The 22,703-nt window shown below is 47.2% G+C and overlaps 3 protein-coding genes across 5 annotated transcripts; all 3 read right to left on the reverse strand.

Annotated features, from left to right (window-relative positions):
- Nucleotides 1–1,469: 1,469 nt before the first annotated feature.
- On the reverse strand, nucleotides 1,470–13,257 carry LOC6606074 (protocadherin Fat 2). Of its 3 annotated transcripts, none has more exons than XM_032718346.1 (9): nucleotides 13,103–13,257; nucleotides 12,011–12,318; nucleotides 7,492–7,856; nucleotides 5,926–7,423; nucleotides 5,602–5,863; nucleotides 3,928–5,542; nucleotides 3,564–3,866; nucleotides 2,353–3,494; nucleotides 1,470–2,292 (listed from the first exon to the last, which is right to left on the reverse strand). In XM_032718346.1, the coding sequence occupies exons 2-9, from the start codon at nucleotides 12,159–12,161 to the stop codon at nucleotides 2,166–2,168; spliced, it is 5,463 nt and encodes a 1,820-aa protein (XP_032574237.1). In that variant the 5' UTR covers nucleotides 12,162–12,318; nucleotides 13,103–13,257; the 3' UTR covers nucleotides 1,470–2,165. The 3 variants fall into 3 exon arrangements, with proteins under 3 accessions (XP_032574237.1, XP_032574236.1, XP_032574235.1); XM_032718345.1 differs by having other exon boundaries at nucleotides 13,088–13,257; XM_032718344.1 differs by having other exon boundaries at nucleotides 12,011–12,584; nucleotides 13,088–13,257.
- Nucleotides 13,258–13,859: 602 nt separating this feature from the next.
- Nucleotides 13,860–16,485, reverse strand: LOC6606075 (chromatin modification-related protein eaf-1). The gene is made up of 2 exons (XM_002030848.2): nucleotides 16,372–16,485; nucleotides 13,860–16,114 (listed from the first exon to the last, which is right to left on the reverse strand). The coding sequence occupies exons 1-2, from the start codon at nucleotides 16,483–16,485 to the stop codon at nucleotides 13,949–13,951; spliced, it is 2,280 nt and encodes a 759-aa protein (XP_002030884.1). The 3' UTR covers nucleotides 13,860–13,948.
- Nucleotides 16,486–17,464: 979 nt separating this feature from the next.
- On the reverse strand, nucleotides 17,465–22,703 carry LOC6606076 (proline-rich extensin-like protein EPR1). Its single transcript, XM_032719294.1, has 3 exons — nucleotides 22,515–22,703; nucleotides 20,086–20,154; nucleotides 17,465–20,026 (listed from the first exon to the last, which is right to left on the reverse strand). Exons 1-3 carry the CDS (start codon nucleotides 22,515–22,517, stop codon nucleotides 17,867–17,869), a joined length of 2,232 nt encoding a protein of 743 aa, XP_032575185.1. The 5' UTR covers nucleotides 22,518–22,703; the 3' UTR covers nucleotides 17,465–17,866.

Consider the following 22,703-nt stretch of genomic DNA (forward strand, 5'->3'; position numbering starts at 1 on the left):
TCTCACTAATAATACAATTCATTTAGCAAAAATGAAACCCAAAATACTCAAAATGTTCTATTCACTGCAGTGATAGCATCAATAAGTAGTTTGTTGGTGAAGTATCTCACGAATAATAAAAATTATTTAGCAAGAACGAAACCTAAAATACTCAAAATGTGCTTTTCACTGGGTAAAATTAAGATAGACTATGCTACGTGCCTCCTATGCTCCACTAGATTATATCTATAAGTTAAGCCCTTGGCGGCCCAAATACTAGCTGTGCTATCTATACTATATAGTCTTATATGTATCAGTGGTATTAATTGCAGATTACTAGAACTTCAGGCCTTGATGATTGGCGCCGCGAATGACTTACAAGCGAGCCGCTTTGACACTCGAATTTGTAGTGTGATTTATGAGGATGACACTGACATCATCAATCACTGTTCAAGTGGAAGGTGATTTAGCAAAACACACAAAAAAAACACGAGACTGCAGGAAAATGCCAATCCAGGTTAGTTAGGCTTTATGTAAATTTTACTAGTAAGGAAAACAAGTTTAATTACACTCCATCTCTGGGGAGGAGGACGAGCAACCCCCAAGTGCAGTTGAGTTGACCCGGACAACACTTGATTCGCTGTCTTGGGTTGTTGATGTTGTTTCGCTTTAAAAAGTTATAAAAATAAGTCGGCGGAGAGCGGCAGCAGCAACCCTCGGAGTTCATCCTGCACCCTTTGATTTTGGCCAGGATCGTCAATCGGGGATCGGGGCAGGACCAGCATCATCCCCTGTTTTCCCGCCCTTTCTCTCGTTCGTTGCCAGGGGCTAATGAGCGCCGCACATTAGTTTTAACAACATTTATTATTTATGGGTTTTTCCCTCCTCCTGTCCTGCTCGCCCTCAATGCATCCGCATGCCGCCTCCCTCTCTCTCACTCTTTCACAGAATTCTTACTTTGGACGTTACATTTTCACTTGCCTGCATAGTGACGCAGTTTCCAAAATGAAAATGGGAATTTGCAATTACTCGAAACGCGGCAAGTTTAATTGGAATTTCGAATCCGGAGCAGCTCGTTAACAACTTAAGTCAGGATCTGGGGGTACTCAAAAAGGCTCGCAGGCGGGCGAAAGGATAATCTGATATTATGATTAAGTGGTTTCTTCGATTAGTATAAACTGTAATGCAAATTAAAAGCAAGGTCATGAAACTTTACTTCCAAACTTCAATTGACTTCTTTGTTTAAGCAATGTTTTGATTTAACGAGATGATTCAGTTTGTATTCTTATTAAAACATAACAGCTAAATCCAGGTACCCAAAATGTTCATTATAATACAGATATAAAATCAATAAAGTCCATCGGTACTAGCCATATTTAATGTCCACACCTTCCGGATTTCAGGCCATTAGTGGGGATACGATTCATTTGCATATCACTTTACGCGGCAAAGCGTTGGGAGTAATGAGTAAAAGGTCGCGTTTTTCGCACTTTTGTAGTTAATAGAATTTATTTGCACACATGTTCACATTGGACAAACTACTTAGTCGTATATAAATATATTTACTTAATAGCGAAAGCATATGCATTCCTTTTTGAAAACGGGAGACTCATTTTCGGTCGACACGCACATGGCCTGACTTGGACTCCTGGTCGAGGATTGGATTGTGGAGCTGGAATTGGGCGCGTTTGGAGCGATGTTTATACTGCACTTGTTCAACATGTTATAGGCAAATAGACGATAAGATAAATATATAAAAATAAATGCATTCCAGACCTGCCAAAGGGCCAAATGAAAACCAGCGAAATTCGCCAGGGAAACCAGCACTTCAACACAAATGACACAAAGAACTGACTCGACTTAGGCTAACCATTTCGATTGAAAAATCCCTACGCTTTATACATTACTTTATATTTTAACACTATACTAGTCTAATTGGTGCTACACGTACATTCTAGATCACGCGCATATTATGCTTAAGCTTATGGTATATGGACTGATTTGGCATTCTATCGTCTACCAATCTCTGCCAGAAAAAAGTCCCGGTTCGCAGTTGCCGAGCGGAGATCCTGGGAGATTCAGGGATCTCCCCTGGTGCAAAGGGGGCTTGAATCTTGGACACTAGTTTACTAGGTTGGTGGTCAGTGGTTGAACCTGGACCTTCCCGTGCAGAAGATGAGCTGCGGCTACAAGGGCCCGTAGATGGGTTCGGAGTAGAGCACGGCGGGCATGGAGTAGCTATACGAGGTGGCTGTGTGCTCCGTGGGAGTGCGTAAACTTGCCTGAAGACTCCGCTTACTGTGCCGCTTTAGCCTGGAAAAGGTTAATAATGAGTTAGGATCATGGAAAAGGTCAAGGCCGTGTTAAACTTACTTTTTCTTCAAACAACAGGCTGTGCACAGGGAAACCAAGGCAGCCAGACCTATGAGGGCGGCCAGGAAAACCAGCCACGCTCCTGCCGAGGTTAGCATTCCCGCAAAAATAGCTGCAGCATGAGTCCTTCTCACCGAGCAGGATTCCACCTCACTGACCCCATAGGCGGCGTATATATCTATCAGTTCCTGCCGCAGCTGCTGCGAGTTCATCAGCTTTTGCATCTCGTTGAAGGACAAGGCAGCTCCATTCTTGAACATCTGGAAACAGGAGCTGGTGGCAGTGAAGTCCAGACTCATGTCGGGCCTGGTGAAGACCTGTGTATCCAAGACATGCAACTCCAATCCCAGGGGCTTCAGTTTTTTCTTCAACTGCTCCTGGAACGGTCGGATATTGTGCTGGATCTCGTTTGGAGGTCGGGCGAAGACGAACTTAAGCAGCGACTTGTCCCGGATCACAAACACCTTGAGATTACTGTGGGCTTGCCGTTTGGGTTGTACTGAATTGTTGGCCATCACCCGCATTAAGAAGTAACCATCCACGTAATCCGCGAATGAACCTCCAGTTCTCAGTTCACCAGTTCGATTGTTCAAGGTGAAGAGATTCTGCAGATTGCCCACGGCCAGAGTGCGACTTCTCTTATAGAACTGTGGCACAAAGGTCACGTTCTCAATGGAAAGACCAACGGGTGGAGCCTCTGCATCCGCGTCGCTGGCTTTCAAAGTGGTCACCACAGTGTCGATAGGCACATTGATCCTGATACCCACAGTGGGATCTGGCTGCTCGAATTTCGGCAGGTTGTCATCGATGTCCAAGACTCGAATGTTGATGCGCAAATGTGAAGGATCCTGTCGATCATAGGGATCTCCAATGAACTTGTAGCCAGGTTCGCCCAGTTTCTGACACTTAATCGTCAGAGTAAAGGACTCAACCTGCTCTCGATCAATAGGTTTTTGGGTTTTGAGAATGGCCAGGCTTTCGTTATTTCGTTCTATCGTAAACAACTGTTCATTATTTCCATCAATGATCACGTAATCAATGGCAGCATTCTCGCCGAGATCCTCGTCCAAAGCGCTGAAGTTGCCGACTATGGTGCCAGCCGGCTCCTCTTCTCTTACCGACATGCTCAAGGGTCCTGCGTCCTTTAAAAGGATAAAAATAAATGTCAGTCCTTATTCTTAATGTTCTTCTATAACTCTCCCTTTACTTACAACTTCTCTTGCGAATCGCGGTTCGTGATCATCCACATCCAGAACTGCAATCTGAAGTATCCTCGTCACCGACTGCTTGGGCTGTCCATTGTCACTCACTTCCAGCAGAATCCTGTACATGTCCTTTGTCTCCCGATCCATCGATTGCCTAGTGGTTATCAATCCTGAGTGAGCATCAATGACAAAGGCTTCGGCGTCTGGAGTATCTGGCAAAATGCGATAAGTAATGGTTCCGGATGGGGTGTTTTCATCATCCGGATCGCTGGCAATGACTTGAAATACTGGAGCTCCAGTTACAGCATTCTGAAAAGGTAAAGGTAAAGGTTATTTGAAAACGCATTAGAGATTGTAAATCAATACCCACCTCTGTGACATTCGCCATTTGTCCCACCCGAGGAGACAAAAAGTACGGCACACCATCATTGGCGCTCACATCCCCAATATATATCCTGACATCGGTGTCGGTGGATAGGGTGGGCTGTTTGGGCATCTGGTTGCCGTTGTCCTGGGCACGAACAATTAGTACATAAGGATGTGCTCGGCCTTTGCCGGTAAGATTACGTCGGGTGGATATCAGACCACTCTTGGGATCGACCTTGAAAAGCCCATTGGCCTCACCCTCGTTTACCAATTCGTAGTGCACCTCGCCACCCAGACCCTCATCCGCATCCACGGCTTCCAGCTGGAGAACAAACGAATCGATTTGCGCGTTTTCCGGAATCACGGTGCTATATTTCTTCTGAGTAAACTCCGGAGCGTTGTCGTTCTCGTCCAGTACCTCTATCTGCAGCTCCACTACACTTTGCTTGGCATCCGTGGGACATCCAGGAGAATCCTCCGCCTTGATCTGCAGCTGAATCCTGGGTGTTCGCTCCCTATCGATGGTCTGCCCGCTGGCCACGATTATTTCCCCAGTTGTATTGTTTATATCGAACAGCATGGCGTGCTCGCCCTGCAGTGAGTAGATGATCTTGTGGTAGCCCAAACGCTCATCACGGGCATTAAGAACCGCATCCTTGTCCAAAGCTCTCACCCGAATCACTCGCTCCGGATGAGGTCTGTTCTCGATGATGGTGGCTTGATAGGAGTTCCGTTCGAAGCGCGGACTATTGTCATTCACATTCTCCACGGTGATATTAACTCGACTGACAGTGCTTCTTTGTCGATCGGCACTGTTGGCGCGAACTTGCAGCTCAAACTCCGGACCACTTTCACCCAAGGCTTCATAGTCCAGCCGCTTCTTGAGTATCACCTCTCCGGTACGCTCTGCCACTTGGAAATAGTCCACTTGCTTGGGTTCTATCAATTCAAAACTGGTAATCGGCTGTCTGGTGACAGGATCTTCCGCCTGCAAAATAAACAGCGCACTATCGATGGGCATTTCCTCCTTGATCTTTACATCGATCAAGGGTCTTGAGCTAGTCCAGCCGGGATTCTTAAACACCGGATTGGTGTCTTGGAAGGACTGCACGTAGACAGTAACTTCTGTGGTGTCCACCTGTCCCTCGGGATCCACCTCTGCATTGAGATCTCGCACACCGACGGTGAAGATTATGATGGCGGCCACATCGTGACGAAGCGTTCCATTGACAAAGATCTCGCCACTTTGACTGTCCACTCGGAAGGCTTCCTGCAGTCGGTAGTTGCTCCGATTGGCTATGCTTACGCCTGCCTTTGTGGTGGCAGCCACAGGTCCAACCATACTGTACTCCAATTTGGAATTAAGATCCTTGTCGATTGCCTTCACGCGAAGGACACTCTCACCCACGGCTGTCCTCTCGGATACGTACGTCGCATAGCTGTTCTGCTCGAACTTGGGACGCTCGTCATTGATGTCCTTCACATTAACATACACCGTAGTGGTGGCCGTTTCTGGGATAGGAGTTCCGGAGTCCACAGCGTTCACTATGATCTCAAAGCTGTTCATGTTTGAGTCGCGATCGATCCGGGCTTGAGGCGATACAGTGATTAAACCAGAACTGCAAAGTAAATTGATAAGATTTGATTTAGCTTTAGTGATCATCTAGGTAATACTCACAGTTCATCAATCTCAAAGTTGTCGTTGGCCCCCACAATCCTGTAACGGAGTAGGCTGTCCAGACCATCCGGATCGTGGGCAGATACGGAAGTGACATTTGATCCTGCAGCGGCATTCTCAGGAATGGAGACTCTGTAGCTGGGCGGGCCTATAATGGGTAGATTCTCCATATTTTGGAAGTGTCCTCGGAAGATGGGCCGCTGATTACCGGAAATGCCGACGCGTACCAAAACACGAGTGGTGTTGGATAAGGGAGGAATGCCTATGAAGATTATTCATAATTAATGATTATTTCCTTTTATAATTAATTAGCAAAAAACTCACCGAAATCAGTGGCCGAGACCACCAGTTCGTATTCACCCCTCTCCGTGTCCATTGATCTCGCTGCCTTCTGAATGACAATCTCGCCCGTATCCGGTTCGATCCGGAATACATTTCCAGCAATGCTGTTCTCGGACACAATGGAATACTTAACCCGTCCATTTCCTTGGGAGGGACCATCTGCATCGTGGGCACGCACAAAGAACTGGGGCTCAAAAAGGGCTGCTCCCTCCCGAATAGTTCGACTATATTCCTTGCTCTCGAAGTTTGGATGATTGTCGTTCACATCGGTGACACCGACGAACAAGTTGGCATTGGCCTCCCGCTGACCTCCGTCGATGGCCACCACTGTCAGGCTGTAGCTGCTTTGCTTTTCGTAGTCCAGAGGTTTCAGCAGATAAACGCCTCCGGTTTCCGGATTCACATAGAAGTTGTCCGTACCGAAACCCTTGAGCACGTAGCGGACATGTCCAAATTCACCGGAATCCAAATCAGTGGCTTTTACGTGTCCAATTATCGCGTCCACAGGAAGATTCTCATCTGCCGTAAAGCGATAGGTACCTTGGTCGAACACAGGTGCGTTGTCATTGGCGTCCAGCAGATGGATCTCTACCCGAGTCTTAGCCTTCTCCACGCCCTTCACGGAAGCCACCAGATCGAACTCAAACTTTCGAAGGTCAGAATCGACAACATCGTAATCCAATCGACTAGCATTCAATACCTTGACAACCACTGGTGTTCGGCCTTGAGATTCAGCGGGAGAAACTTCAAATACTCCGACGGCATTAAACACATCTCTTAAAGAAAGCTCATAGCGACTGTTCTCGCCCATGTCGCGATCATCAACGAAGATCGAAAGTCCCGGCAGAGGCATTCCAGTAGCAAGATTCTCCGTTATAGAGACATTAAAGTGCGGTCCACTAAAGGTGGGCTGGTGATCGTCCACATCGGTGACCACAATGGTTACTCTTGTGAGCGAGTGCTCGGCGGGAATAGCTCCATCGATGAGCTCTGTGGCTCTTATGGAGAACACATATACCCCACCATTTTGGAGAATCTCGGCGTTCTCACGATCCAGTGGCTCCGATGTGGTCTGCATTACTGCAGTTCCCTCTCGAGGATCTCCAAACGGTACAAGCTCAAAGTGTCCGAAGGGTTCATCTTCCAGCGATAGGAATATTTCCCTTGGTATGCCCACATCACCATCTACTGCCTTGACCGTCAGAATGCTAACTCCGGCGGGAGTGTTTTCCGGTACTGTTGCGGAGTACGGAGCATTGGTAAAGATTGGCGGTTGATCCTGAATGTCGATCACATTGATCGATATGGTGGCCAGTGAAGATAGGCGGTTATCCAATGCACTGTCCGAGGCCGCGATGGTCAAGATGTACGAGGGACGACTCTCGAAATCCAGCTGTTGCTTCAGCGCCACTCGGGCTGTGTAGTTTCCGTCAGATATTTTCACGGCCCGCACTTCAAAGATGTCGCAAATGTCATTTTCCTGGAGTAGCAATGAATACAAAATAAGACATGTACAGGATTACCTCATATATAATGTATGTAACGTACCTCTACACACTTTATCTGAACCTCAGCGTTGATGCCCTCATCCCGGTCGACGACCACAATGGGTGGCTCCACACTAAGCTCCGAACCCACGGGCAGGGATTCGCTGACACTGGCGGTGTATGGTCTGCCCAGGAAAGTCGGCTGGTTGTCATTGTAATCCCGTACAGGAATCACCCGCCTTTGGGAGACGGTATTGGGCTCTGTTCCGTAGATACCTTCGTCTGTGATGCTAATGATCACCTCGACAGTGTCCTGGGTCTCTCGATCCAGCTCCTGGCGCAGGCGCACCACTCCCGTCTCCCTATCCACCGAGAAAACGGGTCCGCTGATACTGTACTTCAAGCGACCTCCTTCCGGATCAGTTCCTGTAAAATATACATAATAATAATTAAAAGAAGTTCAACAACAATGATGAACTTATAGCTTTTTTCTTTCCAGCATTTATGGGCTTAAGTAAAAATCGTATATGAATATCACCAAATACTAGCTTGACTTAATGTTACACTGTTAAAAACTTTTCTTACCGATATTAAGCACAAAGTAATTAATCAGTAGCAAAATGAGATAGCTCTACGGACTCTATTCATCAAGATACATAAGCAAAGGTAATCTTCAAGAGCCAGCTATTCACCAATTCCATAATGATCCAGTTTTCTAAGCTAAATTAAAATGATCAATGCATTTTCTGAATGTGTGTGGGACGTGTGTTTTGGACAGCCGGCAAGTGCAACAAATTAGTTGGCGACGGTTGAGTCCCGGTGGTTGACACGCTCGCTGCTTTAATTACAGGTAATCCGAGCCAGCGTCATAGGCTGTCACTTCGGGAAGTCGTTCAGTGGAGCCGCCGCCGTCGGTTTATGTAAAAGCGTGTGAAAAATGCTAATTCGGTTCCCACAACCTCCTGCGCCGTCGACTTTTCCAGTCGACTGCGGTTTTCCGGCCCCTCGGAACTGGGGCAACTAGTTAGTTGTGGGTCTAGCCCTAAGTGGATTGTGTCATTCCCCGGCAATTTCTCTTTCTCTATGCCCACAGAGTCTAATAACAGGAAATATATCTACAAGTATTTGGATCGGGTAGCCGAAAAATTCCAGCTCGGGGGCAACACGAAATTACTTTAGAAATTCTACCAAAGCAATCATGGAGAAAAGAAAGAAAACAAATGAACTCGGGGAGCTTACAAAAGAAAACAGAGACCACTAAGCGATCGGTCGGGAAAACCGCTTTTGGCAGACAGATTTTTCAAGTTTGCAGGGGGTAGGGGAGCGGGCACTGGAGAACTCAGCGTTGGGAGCGGGTTTGTGGTACACCGACAATTGCAGCACGACCACAAAAAATAAGACACGGCCAAAAGCGGGAAGCAAACAGGCACAGCCGCTCCTCCATATAACCAAAAATAAAAAACGTACATACCTCATGCATTTCCCTGCCCCCCAAGTACCCCGAACTTTATTGCTCTATCCCAATCCCAAACCCGATCCCCCTGCATTGGCGCGTGAGTGACCATTTTAACTTTTCAATGTACATAATCATTTTTTCGAGCTCACACTTACTCATACCACGTAATCATAGGGTATGTGCTGTTCTTAAAGCAAGTGTGTGAACAACTGAACTGGGTTTCGATATAAAGATTTTAAAACATGGATTATCAATTTGCAATATTTATTTCAATCAATATTATTTCTATAGAGATCAAGATGCTGAGTAAAAATTTCACCACTCGTTGTTGAGAAACCACTTTATAAATGACAAAACGATAGCCATCTGATATCCGCGAAATGGATCTAAAGTTACAAAATGCAACCGATCCCTTAGATACATAGGGTATCTCTAGATCAACCCTCTCCACTTCTCGATTCCCGCTTGTTTTCTCTTTATGAATTCTCGTGTTCGATTCGAGTATATGTATGTACGGTTTGTTTTTTAGGCAATTGGGGGAAAAGTGGAAAAGCTGAATGAACACTGTAATTGCGGGTACGTGCGAGATGTGGAAAAGCTCTGCTACTTTTCACTTCGCCCATCATGGATGCTTCCATGGAGGGGGAGGATGTAATTGTTGTGGTTACCATTGTTGCCGTTGATGCGGCAGAAATAATTTGTGATTTCATGCTTGACGGAGCGTATTTGTTAATATTTTGGTTATTATTACACATGGAACAGTGGATAAGCCGAAAGAAGCGAAAGAAACGCCCGCCATGTGCCAACATTCGTTTTACTCAGTGTTTTTGGTATGGTAAAATGCGTTATTAAGTGGGTATGAAAGAAAAAATCAAGCGGCTAACCGATAGGAGTTTTCTTTGCAACATTCCGTGCAATTAAATCCTCAAATTTCGACACCAGGAGGCAATCCCAGCGGATTTTGGGCTTATGCAACGTGACACTCGGTATTGTCTGGCAATCTCGGATTATGTTGTGCCCGATATGGATTCAGCTCAGTTTCCCGGCTCACCGTTTAGGCCAAGCAATTTCCTTGGCCTGGTCAGTTTTTCCGTTTACTTTTTTTGGTGTCTACCAGAGGTTTTCCGCGACACTCTTGATTTCCAACGCACCCAGCCAGAGCAAACGTGTTTCGTATCTCACGGATACCGCTTGCAAAACGAACCAGTCTCCATCTGCACCCGAGTCTCGGCATCGGTTACATTTGCAGGCGGAGTCACTGGGCGAGCATCATCCAAGGCGATTTGGCACACGCTCGGCAACCAGTTAAGACAATGCCCCATCTGATTATGGAGTTGCCGTGGAGCAGCATCAAATTGCAGGCTCGAAGCCGCCGCAGCTGCAAATGTATCTCAATCTCTTAACTGGGCCTCTGTGTTAGGGTGTCATTTGGTTGAGGAGCAGGTGCAAACTAGATCTGCCTGTTAGATAACATAATTCAGGGGGAGTGGCTGGCCCGCCCGAAGTTTATTAAGTCTGAGAATTGCCAGAGATATAGGAAATCGACTCTCGTTTGATTGCCACTCTCGTTCGGAGTAAAAGTGCTGTTTTCATTCTCTATCTAATGGGCGCCATTAGCTTGCCGCAATCTCCATTATCGTGGACTAACACTTATCGGTGGTGCTACGCACAAACGTGTTCAAATGCATTTCCGCCTGCTCACCTATCAGATACATATGTCTTTGGCTGTCTTTGTTTGTTTTTGTTTGTCAATTGATTAGCAAACTGCATTCTCGGGCGAGCTAACTTCAAAAAAACTAGAAACCAGAAACAGAAAAGGAAAAAAATAAACAATAAAAACATGAATATCTTGTTGGCTTATCGAGCATTCTTGCAGATCCGCACTGCATATTTTAAGCCAAGCGGCATTATGCAATCGCGAATATATGCTCATATATCTGACGAATGCGAGATACGAGGGTGCTGAAAACGTGCGGCGACCACAAAAATCCAATACTCCGCACAAGGTTGACCCGAAGTAGGTGGGCCACCCAGACCAATGCGGTCCAAGAAATGAAAGTCACCACTGGTAATTTGAGGTATGATCAAAAGCTAAATTACAAAATTATTAGAGCCAGTTTTGGAGGAATGTTTGCTTGCACCGAAGGTGGAATACCCTTTTGAATAGCCTATTTAGCCAAAGACAATTTCAGCGAAAGTAACGAAAGACAGAAAGAAAATTACTAAACGTTAGTTTAATTATGCTTGTTGATTTAACTAACATAATTATGGACTTTAAGAGCCAACATCAGAAATGCCAAGATTACTTGATCTTAATGGATAAAATTATTATTATAATCACAACCAAATATAATATTAATGAGCGGAACTTTTTAAACACAATATAAAGTATTTTTAGTATTCTTATGAAAAGGTAATTGAATATTACTTATATAATTAAAGACTTAAATCTTATGAGAGTCATTTTTTGTAGGATTTCAATTTATTAATTTTTGCAGATTTTATTGCGCCACAATCATGTTGTTTTATTTAAAGATTGTTAGTGAACTAATAAACAATTGTTCTCTTAAAGATAACAGATAAACCAGATAATAGGTTATTTTTTAATTAGACCAAGATCGTGACTGAGTCAGTAGGTACTTTATCTACATAGTTTTCTTGTACAAAAGCAGACCCCATCTTAGCGATATTCTTTGCAGCTTATCTTATTCTATAATATATGTAATCTCAAATATGTCTGTTCTGTTCGGATTATTTGTACTTAAGTACTAATATAATATGCATGTGGCCTTCTTAAATTCCCATAAAAATAGCCCGTATATGTAGTTACTATTAATTCCATCTTCCCACACTAGGCCAGTATTTGATCCATTTCCTTCTTTATTTTGGCCAAAACAAAACGAACTACTGGCAGTGAAAGGCATTGCCACAAACTGCGTGGGAATTGGGCTATGGGTGTTCATTGTCTTTTGCGATGCAATGAAAGCCGTGAAGCAATTCCGCATAAAATTATGAAACGTGACGGCCCCGTACTACACATGTTGATAAGATGTCGAGCATGCAATCTTGGCCAGAACTCCCCCCACCAAAATTCGAAAAAAAATGCGACCTGGTTGCAACTCACCTTTCAGCTGAAAGACGGGACTGCCGACGGGTGTGTTTTCCGAGAGGCTAAATCGGGACATGTCACCCGTTCCGGGGACGAACTGCGGCGGTTGGTTGACCAGCTGGCCAGCGGTCAGGCTCAGAAAAAGTGGCAACAGCAGCGGCAACATGTTGCCGTTGCTAATTTCAGTGCCGTTAGGTATCCGTATCCGTTAGGTCCGAGTTTCGATGGTTGTTTACACGAGTATTTGGCACATGTAGAACGACACAGTTTCGGTATGATTCGATCTCTTTGCTCTCTCACTTCGCTTCGGTCGCGTTCTTGGACTGACCGAAATGCAAAACAAACTCTGGTTATTTATTGGGCCCGAAACAACGAGTTTTCAATGCTAGCCGCTGCACCGCCCCCAGTTGGCCTTGTCGCGGGTTGGCTCAAATGAATGGGACTGGGCTGAGGCTTAGATTGAGCTGATCTTGCAGAATTGCTTATCTTAGCCTTGCCGTTTGAACTTTTGCCAGCTCTCGATCGCATTCCACAAATGATGTGCAAAGCGAATGTGGGTATATGTATATGAAAGATGTTCCGACGAAATCTAAAAGAAATTTAGTAGCGAACAGAAGATTTCACTTTATGCACATGTGAAAAGTGGCACATGATGATGAGGCAGCTGCTGTTCGCCAGTTCCGATCATTGGGCACTTCTCGGCGATTGGCAAATGCGACGATGATGGCTTTCTTTTGGTACCAACACCACACAACACACACCACAGATCGCAAGCAAAAGCAGGGGAATGTGCAAAAGCGGCTAAAACAAATAAACACAGGCAGCCGACTGGTTCAGGTATATAGCATGGTATGGTATAGTATCCGAGTAGGTATCTATGGGTTCTTGTTTTGGCCGAAAAAGAACAGCAAATGGAGAGCGAAATGGTGGAGAGGAAGAAGGAGAGAGCGTGGCGGAAAAGCAGGAAGGAAATGCAATTTGGGCGGCTTAGGGCTAGCAGTTCGGGCAAATAAACTATAATTAACACTAATGCGGAATGACCATTTCTGGTCAACTATTCCGCGGTTATATTTTCGGTTTTGGCCAACGCACGCAAAAAACACACACACTCGAAACCGCACAACGGATGACGCTAGGGTCCGAAACTTGATCTTGCGCCTTGCTGCTCTTGTTGTTTTTGCTGCTACGGATTGCTCTAAAGTATCTCGCGGATGCCGATTTGAGTCGAGTTACAAGCGCGACAACGTCTGTACGAAGCGACGCTCGCTTACCTTCTGGCCGGACTTACCTGTTGCTGCCCGTTCTTTCCCAATGAGAGCCGCTCACAAAGACTCGGCTCGGAATACTGGTTTTCGGCTCTTGCCGGTTCTGTTTTACTGCGGGTTTCGCGCACGCGCAATGGAATTGGCAATGAAAACTGGCAGTGAAGTTTGAAGCCCACTTTTGGGCTTACGAAAAAAGTATTTTCGGGATGTATGGTGTTCCTATTTACAAACTATAGCCCTGCTAAATTGGTCTATAAATGTATATACTATATAATTTAACTTAAAATGAAGCAAAGTACAACATTCGTAAAAAAAATTACATACAGAGATGTAAATTACTTCATGTGCCTTTTAAAAATAAGCCTTACCTTCAGTGATCAGTTTGTTTAAAATTTCAGAAGAATTTTTATAACTTGAACATCAAATTATCAATCTACATATTAACTAAATCCATTCATTTTTTATTAGCCCACTACCGAATAAATTAATTCAGATAAAATGCCAAAAAAGATTTGGAAAATAAAAAGCGTCTATGTTAATAGAAATTGAGATACGTTTATTAATAATATTATAAATACAAAACATTCAATTTAGCTATATTTCATTTAATTACTCAAGGTAAATAAGTCCTTGCAATGCGGAACAGCTAGCCCTAACTTACTCTAAGTACAACTAGCGTAGTTAGTGGTTAGAGAGCATCGTCCACCTGGAACTGTATCAGATCCTCGACGGGAAAGCGGAAGAGCGAGGCGGTCTGGGCCTCCGCTGCCATCTGTTCGATATTGGCGCTCTTCGGATAACGATAGTGCTCCTCCGCTGGTGTTTTCCTATATCGATAATCCTGCCGAATGCTGCCCAAGGCGGAGTGATCTGAAAGCTCAGCTGCCACAATAGGATGCTCAAAGTCAATCAGCGGCAGGTGATCGCTGCGAGAAATGGTACTGGATCGATTCCCCGGCTGGGATTGCAGATGTTGCTGTTGTGTCGCTTGATGTTGCTGCTGGGTTTGATTATGCGACGTATGATGTTGCTGCTGCTGCGACGGATGGTGTTGTTGCTGCTGCTGTTGCTGCTGTTGTTGCAGACCAGTGCCACTGCCATTGACTGACTGTCTTGGTTCAATGGGGCTGGGCGGATTGGGTGGCGGCAAGTCATTGGAGTTGATCATGTTGCGTTGCACGTTGTGATTGTAGAATGGATTGGTGGAGGCTCGAATCGTGGCAGTTGGTTTCTGCTTGGGGAACACGTTCAAGTGCAGCATGATGGGGTTCGTTTGGCTGTCCACTTGACCCTGACCCTGTCCAGAGCTCTGTCCGTAAATGGGCTCATCAGGATGTACGCTCTTCGGTGGCGGAAACTTGTGGGCCTGGTTGTGGTACAAAGCCTGCTGCTGACTGTATCTGGTAGCCTGGTCAGGGAAGACTACGGGCTGTTGCGTGGGGAACTTAAAGGGGGTCTGGTAAATGCCCTGACCCATCTGATACGCGGCAGCCGTGGTTCCAGTCAAAGCTGCCGGTGAGGGGAGGGCATAATCCTGCTGGAAAGGATGCCGCATTACAGAGGCAGGCCGCGAAGGCGGCAGCACAGGATATATGTCCAGATTGACCTTAAAAGGAACCCTTTTCAGATGCGACTGGCGTGTGGCATTCAGCGCGACCACAGGTTGTGCAAAATGCTGGTGCACGAAGGGATCTGCCACAAAATGCTGCTGACTGCCATGCTCCAGTAGCTGTTGCTGCTGTTGTTGTTGCTGCTGCTGTTGCAGTTGCTGCTGGTGCTGCTGCTGTTGCTTCTTTTTCTTCTTTTTAGACAATGGTTTTCCGTTTCCCACTGGCTGCATGGCTAACAGATTGACATCCTGCGGCGAACGGGGCTTGTAGGGATACAGCTGATCAATGGCCACCCTTTGATGGGGCATCACACCATGATTATACCATGGCATTGGCATAGACATCATGGGGAACATGGGCATCGGAATGGTAAACTGCATCTGTTTTTTGTTGCGCTTCCCGCGAAAGAAGTTTCCTATTCCACTGGACTTGAAGTTCTTGAAAGTACCGGCAATGTGTAGACCCGTGGGCATCATCGCCATGGGTGGCAGCTTACTGGGCGCTAAGCCTCCGATGTGCAGGTGTTGCAGGATGTCCTGGATATTGTTCAGCTCGGGACGACCCTCACCCTTGGTGAACTGCTCGGGCATCGGACCTTCGTAGGGAAAGTGAAACGGCTTGGGCTTGAACTCTTCCTGACCTCGAAGGGCTCGGGTTCCCGGAGTTTCGGAGTACTGCCGTCGCAGCAAACCCTTTGTGGGCCCCGGCGGCGGAGAGGGCGAGCCCAGGGACAATTGCATATCCTGGGTGGTGAGCCGCGGTGGGCGTGGCATCTGATCTCGCAGCAACCCCCTCAGAGGCGTCATGGTCGCCGATCGCTTGGGCAGGCGCTCGTAAACATGGGCGTCGTCCGTTTCGTGCGACGAAGTTGCGTGTTGCTGCCGTTGCGCTTTCGTGCGCCACGTCCCGTAGATGGGTGCAATGTTGCTGTCGGCACGCTCCAATAAGTAGGCGGTTTCCCCAGCAGCTCCCTGCGTCGTCTGCATCTGCTGCAGATGCAGCTGCAGCTGCTGTTGCTGCTGGCGCAGGTACTGTTGCTGCTGCTCGTGCTGCAGTTGCTGCAGCTTGGCCCGCATCTTCTCGATGTCGCTGTCGCTGTCCGAGGGCTCGGTCTCCGTGGTGGCCTGGGATGGCTCGTCTGCTGAGGACTCAATGTCGTTCAGAGATTGCTGCTGTAGATGCTGCTGCGGGTGCTGCTGATAAAGAGTGGCTGCGGAGGCGACCTTCACTACCATGAGAGACATCTGCAGGTACACACAAAATGAAATCAAAGATAGAGGGGTTACATGTGCTTTAAGATAATTGTTTGATTTGCCGAGTAACAGAGTTACTTCAACTTGGAACTCGGGAGATGTGCAATTACAGCTCCCTTTGCTCATATCAAGATTTTTACGTAATTGTTACTCAAAATATGTAACCAACAAATAATAATTGTCCAATTACACTGAACTGCGTAATAAAAAAATCGCTTTTGTATGAGAGCATCGAATCCTCAACTCACTATTGTGTACACCAGGATCAGGCCCATAATCCACCGCCTGCCTTTAGTCCAGCAAGGATCCAGTCGCGTTCGAGTGTCCCGTTGTCCTTGACCGACTGCCGACTGCATGAACATCTTTCCGGGATCTGCTGCTCGAACCACTCGGCTTGCCTATCGCTTGATAAATGTGGGCCTGAGCTTCTGCCTCATCGCGGATCGCAACGATGACTGAGTGCAACTGGGAGCTGGCGGCGCCTAAAAAGCGTCGGTTATATCGGCCCAAGTGCAACAGCTTAATTAGAAAGTTTAATAGAGTTTGGCTGCGAAAGCAAAACAGCAAGCTACAGACAGACAAATAAATTAATTGCTCAGGCGAATTCGTGCTCCCAGGCAAGTGGAAAAGAAAGAGATATTAAAAAACGCATTGACCATGAAAATCTGAAGATAGCTGCGAAGTAACTAGAAATATCTTCGAGGCTAATGAAACCGAAGTGGTTATGCACTCACGAAGGAGGTGACTATCCACTGCTCTAATACTTTATATAATTGAAATACTTTTCTAAAGGGAAATGATAACATTTAGTGAAAATCAATAATTATATAAAAAACCAATCCAATATTTTACTAGTCATAAGTTCAAATCACAATTCAACTATATCTCAAATTTGACATTTATTTATAAACTAAGGTTAAATTATTTCATATTTCATGAAAATATACATCGCTCAAAGTAAACATGTATTTAAATACCTACTCATACGAACATTTCAAACCTATTAACTAAGCTAACGTGTTTCACATCCATAACTTAAATTGGTAGAGACCAGAAGTGGAGGTCAAGGTTAACTCTCTAACCTGCACTTTAGGCGCTTTATGGCTTGCAAGCAACGATCTCCTTAGCATAGTCGTAAAAACCGACTTTTAAGATAACTCCGAAAAGAGGAGAGACCAACCAGACCACAAAATCTCCCGGACATGGCTTCATCCCATTTCCCGGTTAGGAGTGAAAAAGAAAATGTGTTATTATTGTTTGTTTGGGTTTCAAACATCGCACATAACATAACAGGACTGCATGTTATTTCCGCTTCCCAAAAACAGAAGATGAAAATGCTTGTAAATATTCGAAAAACTTATTTTATTGTTCAGGTTTCAGCGATCCGAATTAAAAGTTTATTTAATCGTAATATAGAGCTATATAGTCTTGAGCTGGCGTCCGTCACAGACGACGGCCGCCCATCGATCGTAGAGTAGTGGTAGAACATAGCAAGAGTTGGATAGACTGTTAGCTGTACAATTGGGGCACTCATTTACAATGATCCCTAGCTGTATGAGTATGCGATTCATTAATTACAAAAATAAAATAAAAACAAACAAGTGTCGTCCTTGCAGGCGCACCAGTGGCGCCCTCTAGCACCGCTGGCGCCGGATCGTGTAAAGTTAGACTGTACGAGAATTGACTAGATCAATCTAGCCCTAGACGATGGCCCTATCCCTAATCACATCTGGATCTCTAGATCTAGAAGTTGAAGGGGATGCTGGGCACGGGGTATTGGTAGCCCTGGTGCTTGGTGGGTGCGGGTGGGACGTAGACTGTGGTGCGCTGTGTCGGGGGTGGCACGTACACGGTGGTGCGCACGGTTGGTGGTGGCACGTAGACTGTGGTCCTACGGGTGGGTGGTGGAGGAGGGCGGGTGGTGCGCACAACAGTGACGGGGGGCAGGTAGGTGGTTGGTGGGCGGGTTGGTGGACGTGTTGGGGGCCTCGTGGGTGGCAGAGTTGGCCGAGGAGTGGTACGAACGGTGGTACGAACGGTGACCGGGGGCAGAGGCTTGTTGGTGGGTGGCAGGTAAGTAGGAGCCGGGGTGGTCAAACGACGAGTGGTCGGTGGGTAGGTTGGTGGCCGGGTTGGTGGTGGGGTAGCACGAGTGGTGCGCACGGTAACGGGAGGTAAGTAGGTGGTTGGTGGCCTAGTTGGGGGACGAGTGGGTGGTGGAGGAGGGCGGGTGGTGCGCACAGTTGGGGGAGGCAGGTAGGTGGTTGGTGGCCTAGTTGGGGGCCTCGTGGGAGGGAGAGTGGGACGAGGAGTGGTGCGAACAGTGGTGCGAACGGTGACCGGGGGCAGAGGCTTGTTGGTGGGTGGCAGGTAAGTAGGAGCCGGGGTGGTCAAACGACGAGTGGTCGGTGGGTAGGTTGGTGGCCGGGTTGGTGGGCGAGTTGGTGGTGGGGTAGCACGAGTGGTGCGCACGGTAACGGGAGGCAAGTAGGTGGTTGGTGGCCTAGTTGGGGGACGAGTGGGTGGTGGAGGAGGGCGGGTGGTGCGCACAGTTGGGGGTGGCAGGTAAGTGGTTGGTGGGCGAGTTGGTGGACGAGTTGGTGGCCTGGTAGGAGGCAGAGTTGGACGAGGAGTGGTGCGAACAGTGGTGCGCACGGTGACTGGTGGCAGTGGCTTGTTGGTGGGTGGCAAGTAGGTAGGAGCAGGAGTGGATGCACGGGTGGGTGGTGGTGGTGGCCTAGTTGGAGGACGGGTTGGTGGAGGGGTAGCACGGGTGGTGCGAACAGATGGGGGAGGAAGGTAGGTGGTTGGTGGACGGGTTGGGGGCCTGGTAGGGGGCCTGGTAGGGGGCAGGCTAGGGGGCAGAGTTGGACGAGGAGTGGTACGAACAGTGGTGCGAACGGTGACCGGGGGCAGAGGCTTGTTGGTGGGTGGCAGGTAAGTAGGAGCCGGGGTGGTCAAACGACGAGTGGTGGGTGGGTAGGTTGGTGGCCGGGTTGGTGGACGCGTTGGTGGTGGGGTGGCACGGGTGGTGCGCACAGTTGGGGGAGGCAGGTAGGTGGTTGGTGGCCTAGTTGGGGGCCTCGTGGGAGGGAGAGTGGGACGAGGAGTGGTGCGAACAGTGGTGCGAACGGTGACTGGTGGCAGAGGCTTGTTAGTGGGTGGCAAGTAAGTAGGAGCCGGAGTGGTCAGACGACGAGTGGTCGGTGGGTAGGTTGGTGGCCGGGTTGGTGGGCGAGTTGGTGGTGGGGTAGCACGGGTGGTGCGCACGGTAACGGGAGGCAAGTAGGTGGTTGGTGGCCTAGTTGGGGGACGAGTGGGTGGTGGAGGAGGGCGGGTGGTGCGCACAGTTGGGGGTGGCAGGTAAGTGGTTGGTGGGCGAGTTGGCGGACGAGTTGGTGGCCTGGTAGGAGGCAGAGTTGGACGAGGAGTGGTGCGAACAGTGGTGCGCACGGTGACTGGTGGCAGTGGCTTGTTGGTGGGTGGCAGGTAAGTAGGAGCCGGAGTCGACGCACGCGTTGGTGGTGGTGGTGGCCTCGTTGGTGGTGGTGTTGGACGACGAGTGGTCACTGGTGGCAGTGGCTTGTTGGTGGGTGGCAAGTAGGTTGCTGGCGGACGAGTGGTTGGTGGCCTAGTTGGGGGCCTCGTTGGGGGAGGAGTCCTTGGTGGTGGTGGTGGAGGAGGCAGACGGGTGGTCACTGGTGGCAGTGGCTTGTTGGTGGGCGGCAAGTAGGTTGGTGGTGGCGTGGGAGGCCTAGTGGGTGGCCTGGTGGGTGGCCTGGTGGGTGGCCTAGTGGGAGGGCGCGTTGGCGGCCTTGTGGGCGGCTGGGTGGTGCGGACTGGCAGATCGAATGGAACATCGGGCGGGGGGTAAAAGTATCCCTCGGCGGCACGAGTCTTGCGCTGTAAAAGGTGGCTTATAAGTTCCTGTTGGCAGGGAATCGGTAGATTTCCGGACTTACCTCATGGGTATCGGCCGATGCGGTGGCCACAGCCACAACGCAAAGCGCCAAGACGAACAGTGCACTTCTCTGTGGGTAAGGAACGGAAAACACAGTTTGGTTAGTGATGCTACATATTGATGGATTTCGATGGTGTCGCCATACAGAGGTGCTGAGACTAACGACTGGCTCTAACAACCTGATTGCGACTAATTGATCGCCTTCTAGGCTAATCGTCTATTCACGCTTCGTGGCAACTTGGCCGGGGTCGGAGGAGGCAAGGCAACTACGCTGGCCTGCAGTTCAAAACTGTGGTAAAGTTCAGCCAACAAACAGCCAAGCCGGCGAATCGATTTACCATAATGCATTGAAAATCACCCGAAATGCTAACGCAGACATTCAGCTTTGACGGGCATTAGCATCTCTAGGTCAGTCCCCTCCCCCGGAGCTATGTATGTAAATATCGCAGATTGGCGCGATTGATACATAATGCCCATGCAAATGCCGAGAGACACAAGAGATGTGAGCTCAATGGGGATCCGAGGAAGTAGCCCCTGAATTATGGCTTCCGACGATGCTGTCAGCGGGTTTATTTGCATTTGTCGCTGGAGTTTCGGCAAGGTCATTGCTGGTTAATGAAAGTGCTCGTCGATGGCCGCAGATGGCCAGTGTCGATGAGCTCAATTAATTGGCTGACGGAGAATTTTCGGGGGCTATAAAAATAGCCGATTATGAAAGAAACCGGCCCGGATCCGGGCCCCAAACTCCAGACCAGTTCTAGCCATGATTATATAATAATCAGCCAAGACTGGCCATAAAACTAGTGAAAAAACGCAAAATTAGCATACGCATCTGGCATAAGAAGAATAGTAAGCCCCGGGTGTCATTTATAACCAAATCTGTTAGATTTTAAACCATACCTCCAAAACCGACTGGGTCCAGTTTCATTTTTGGTTTCTGATTGTTTGCTAATTTCAAAAATATTTGATCTTTGTATGTAAATGATTTTAAGTAATTTATGCTAATGAACCTGTTCTAACTTGTTTTAAATATCGCATCAGCCACAATTAGGCTGAGGAATTCGAGAACCAAATCGGGTTTGACTTATGGCGGCGGGTGGTGCTCAACGGTTAGAAAGTGAAAGGACTTGGAGAGATATTTGCAGGGGAAGAGCGATTCCCTCTACTGTTCAGTATGCTAATTGGCAGCTAATTAATCTGATTCACACCGCATCGAGGGTAGAGCCCCAATGCCAAGACTTTTGGGGCAACTTAATTTGTCCAAAACTGTGAGAGATTTGGGTGCATTAAAGTCTGGGGAAAAGATCAGGCGGCCCTTTAACAATGAAATCTTCTTTGGCAACAACAATGATGGTGATTAATGGACGTCTATTCAATGGCAACGTCAAGAATCTAACTTAAGGCAACGTTTTTATGGCTATTTACCTAAATACGCCAATCGCAAATTGCGACTAGCAAATGTCAGAAGCAAAAGCGAAAATTATGGAAAAAAAAACAAGTTTTAATTTCATCTTCAGCCATGTCAATGCTGACATAGAAACTGCCGCCACATGGCAGAATGCACATGCAGCTGGTCCATCCTAATGACTTAATACGCAAATTGCGGATCGCGCCAAGGCGATTTGCTCCGTGGGCGGCCAACACGGCGTATGCGTAACATTGCACTCGATGCCACTTGCTCAATTTCTACATGGCTTAAATGTCAACCGCCATCTGGTCAACTCTTAACTCGAGATGATAGCCCGGGTCCAGAGCTGGACCCTCGACAAAATGTGAAATGCAAATAGATGGCGATTGAATTGGAACTGCAGTCGGTGTTGGCAATTTATTTGCTATTTCTTCTTGTTTGCGATGCTTGGGTATGCACATAGAAAAATCGGAATGAAGTTGCCAGCTTAAAAGCCCTATCTTATCTTATAGCCCTTTTTTAAGATTGTATCCCTACATCAAATTATAGAACGTGCGCATTTAATATACAACTATATATCGTGCTTCTTTAGTATCCTTTAATACATAGATACAAAATGCTCGAATTAATGTATTTCTGAAGATTTTGGAACAAGATTTTAAGGAAGCTATTTAACTGAGATATTATTTTAACACAAGAAATGTTTCAATTTGTATTTATAACTGCTACTATTTTAAAATTAAAATTTAAATGCGAACATCATTGAAGATTCGTAACGTTTTTGGTTTAAATATTTCTTGTAGTTCACAAGCTCAAACTATAAAACGTGGAAACTCCCTAAATATGTTGGACTAACAAAACTGATACTTTTTATCTTCATCTGCACTGCTTTTCCTTTGCGAAATGTCTGTCTTGTTTGTCTTCACACCGAGGGACACTTGTTATTTCGTTATTTTGCACTTTGCACACGATCATTGTTCGTTTTGGATTGGTTAGATTGGATTGGAACTGGGTTCGGTTACCATGGTGTACACTTTCGGACTGCTACAAACGGCAGTTGCGGTAATCCCGGGTGCGTAGGTAATCCTAGGCGATGTGCGTGGTTAATCCTTGCGGACGGTACTGTGAGGATCGGAAAGGAGAAGACGCGACCGATCGTATCAAATTCAATGGACGATTGAATTTGATCGATGCCAAGCTAAGTTGGTTTA

The sequence above is a fragment of the Drosophila sechellia genome, chromosome 3L (genome assembly GCF_004382195.2).
Source record: "Drosophila sechellia strain sech25 chromosome 3L, ASM438219v1, whole genome shotgun sequence".
In the NCBI taxonomy this organism is placed as follows: Eukaryota; Metazoa; Arthropoda; class Insecta; order Diptera; family Drosophilidae; genus Drosophila; species Drosophila sechellia.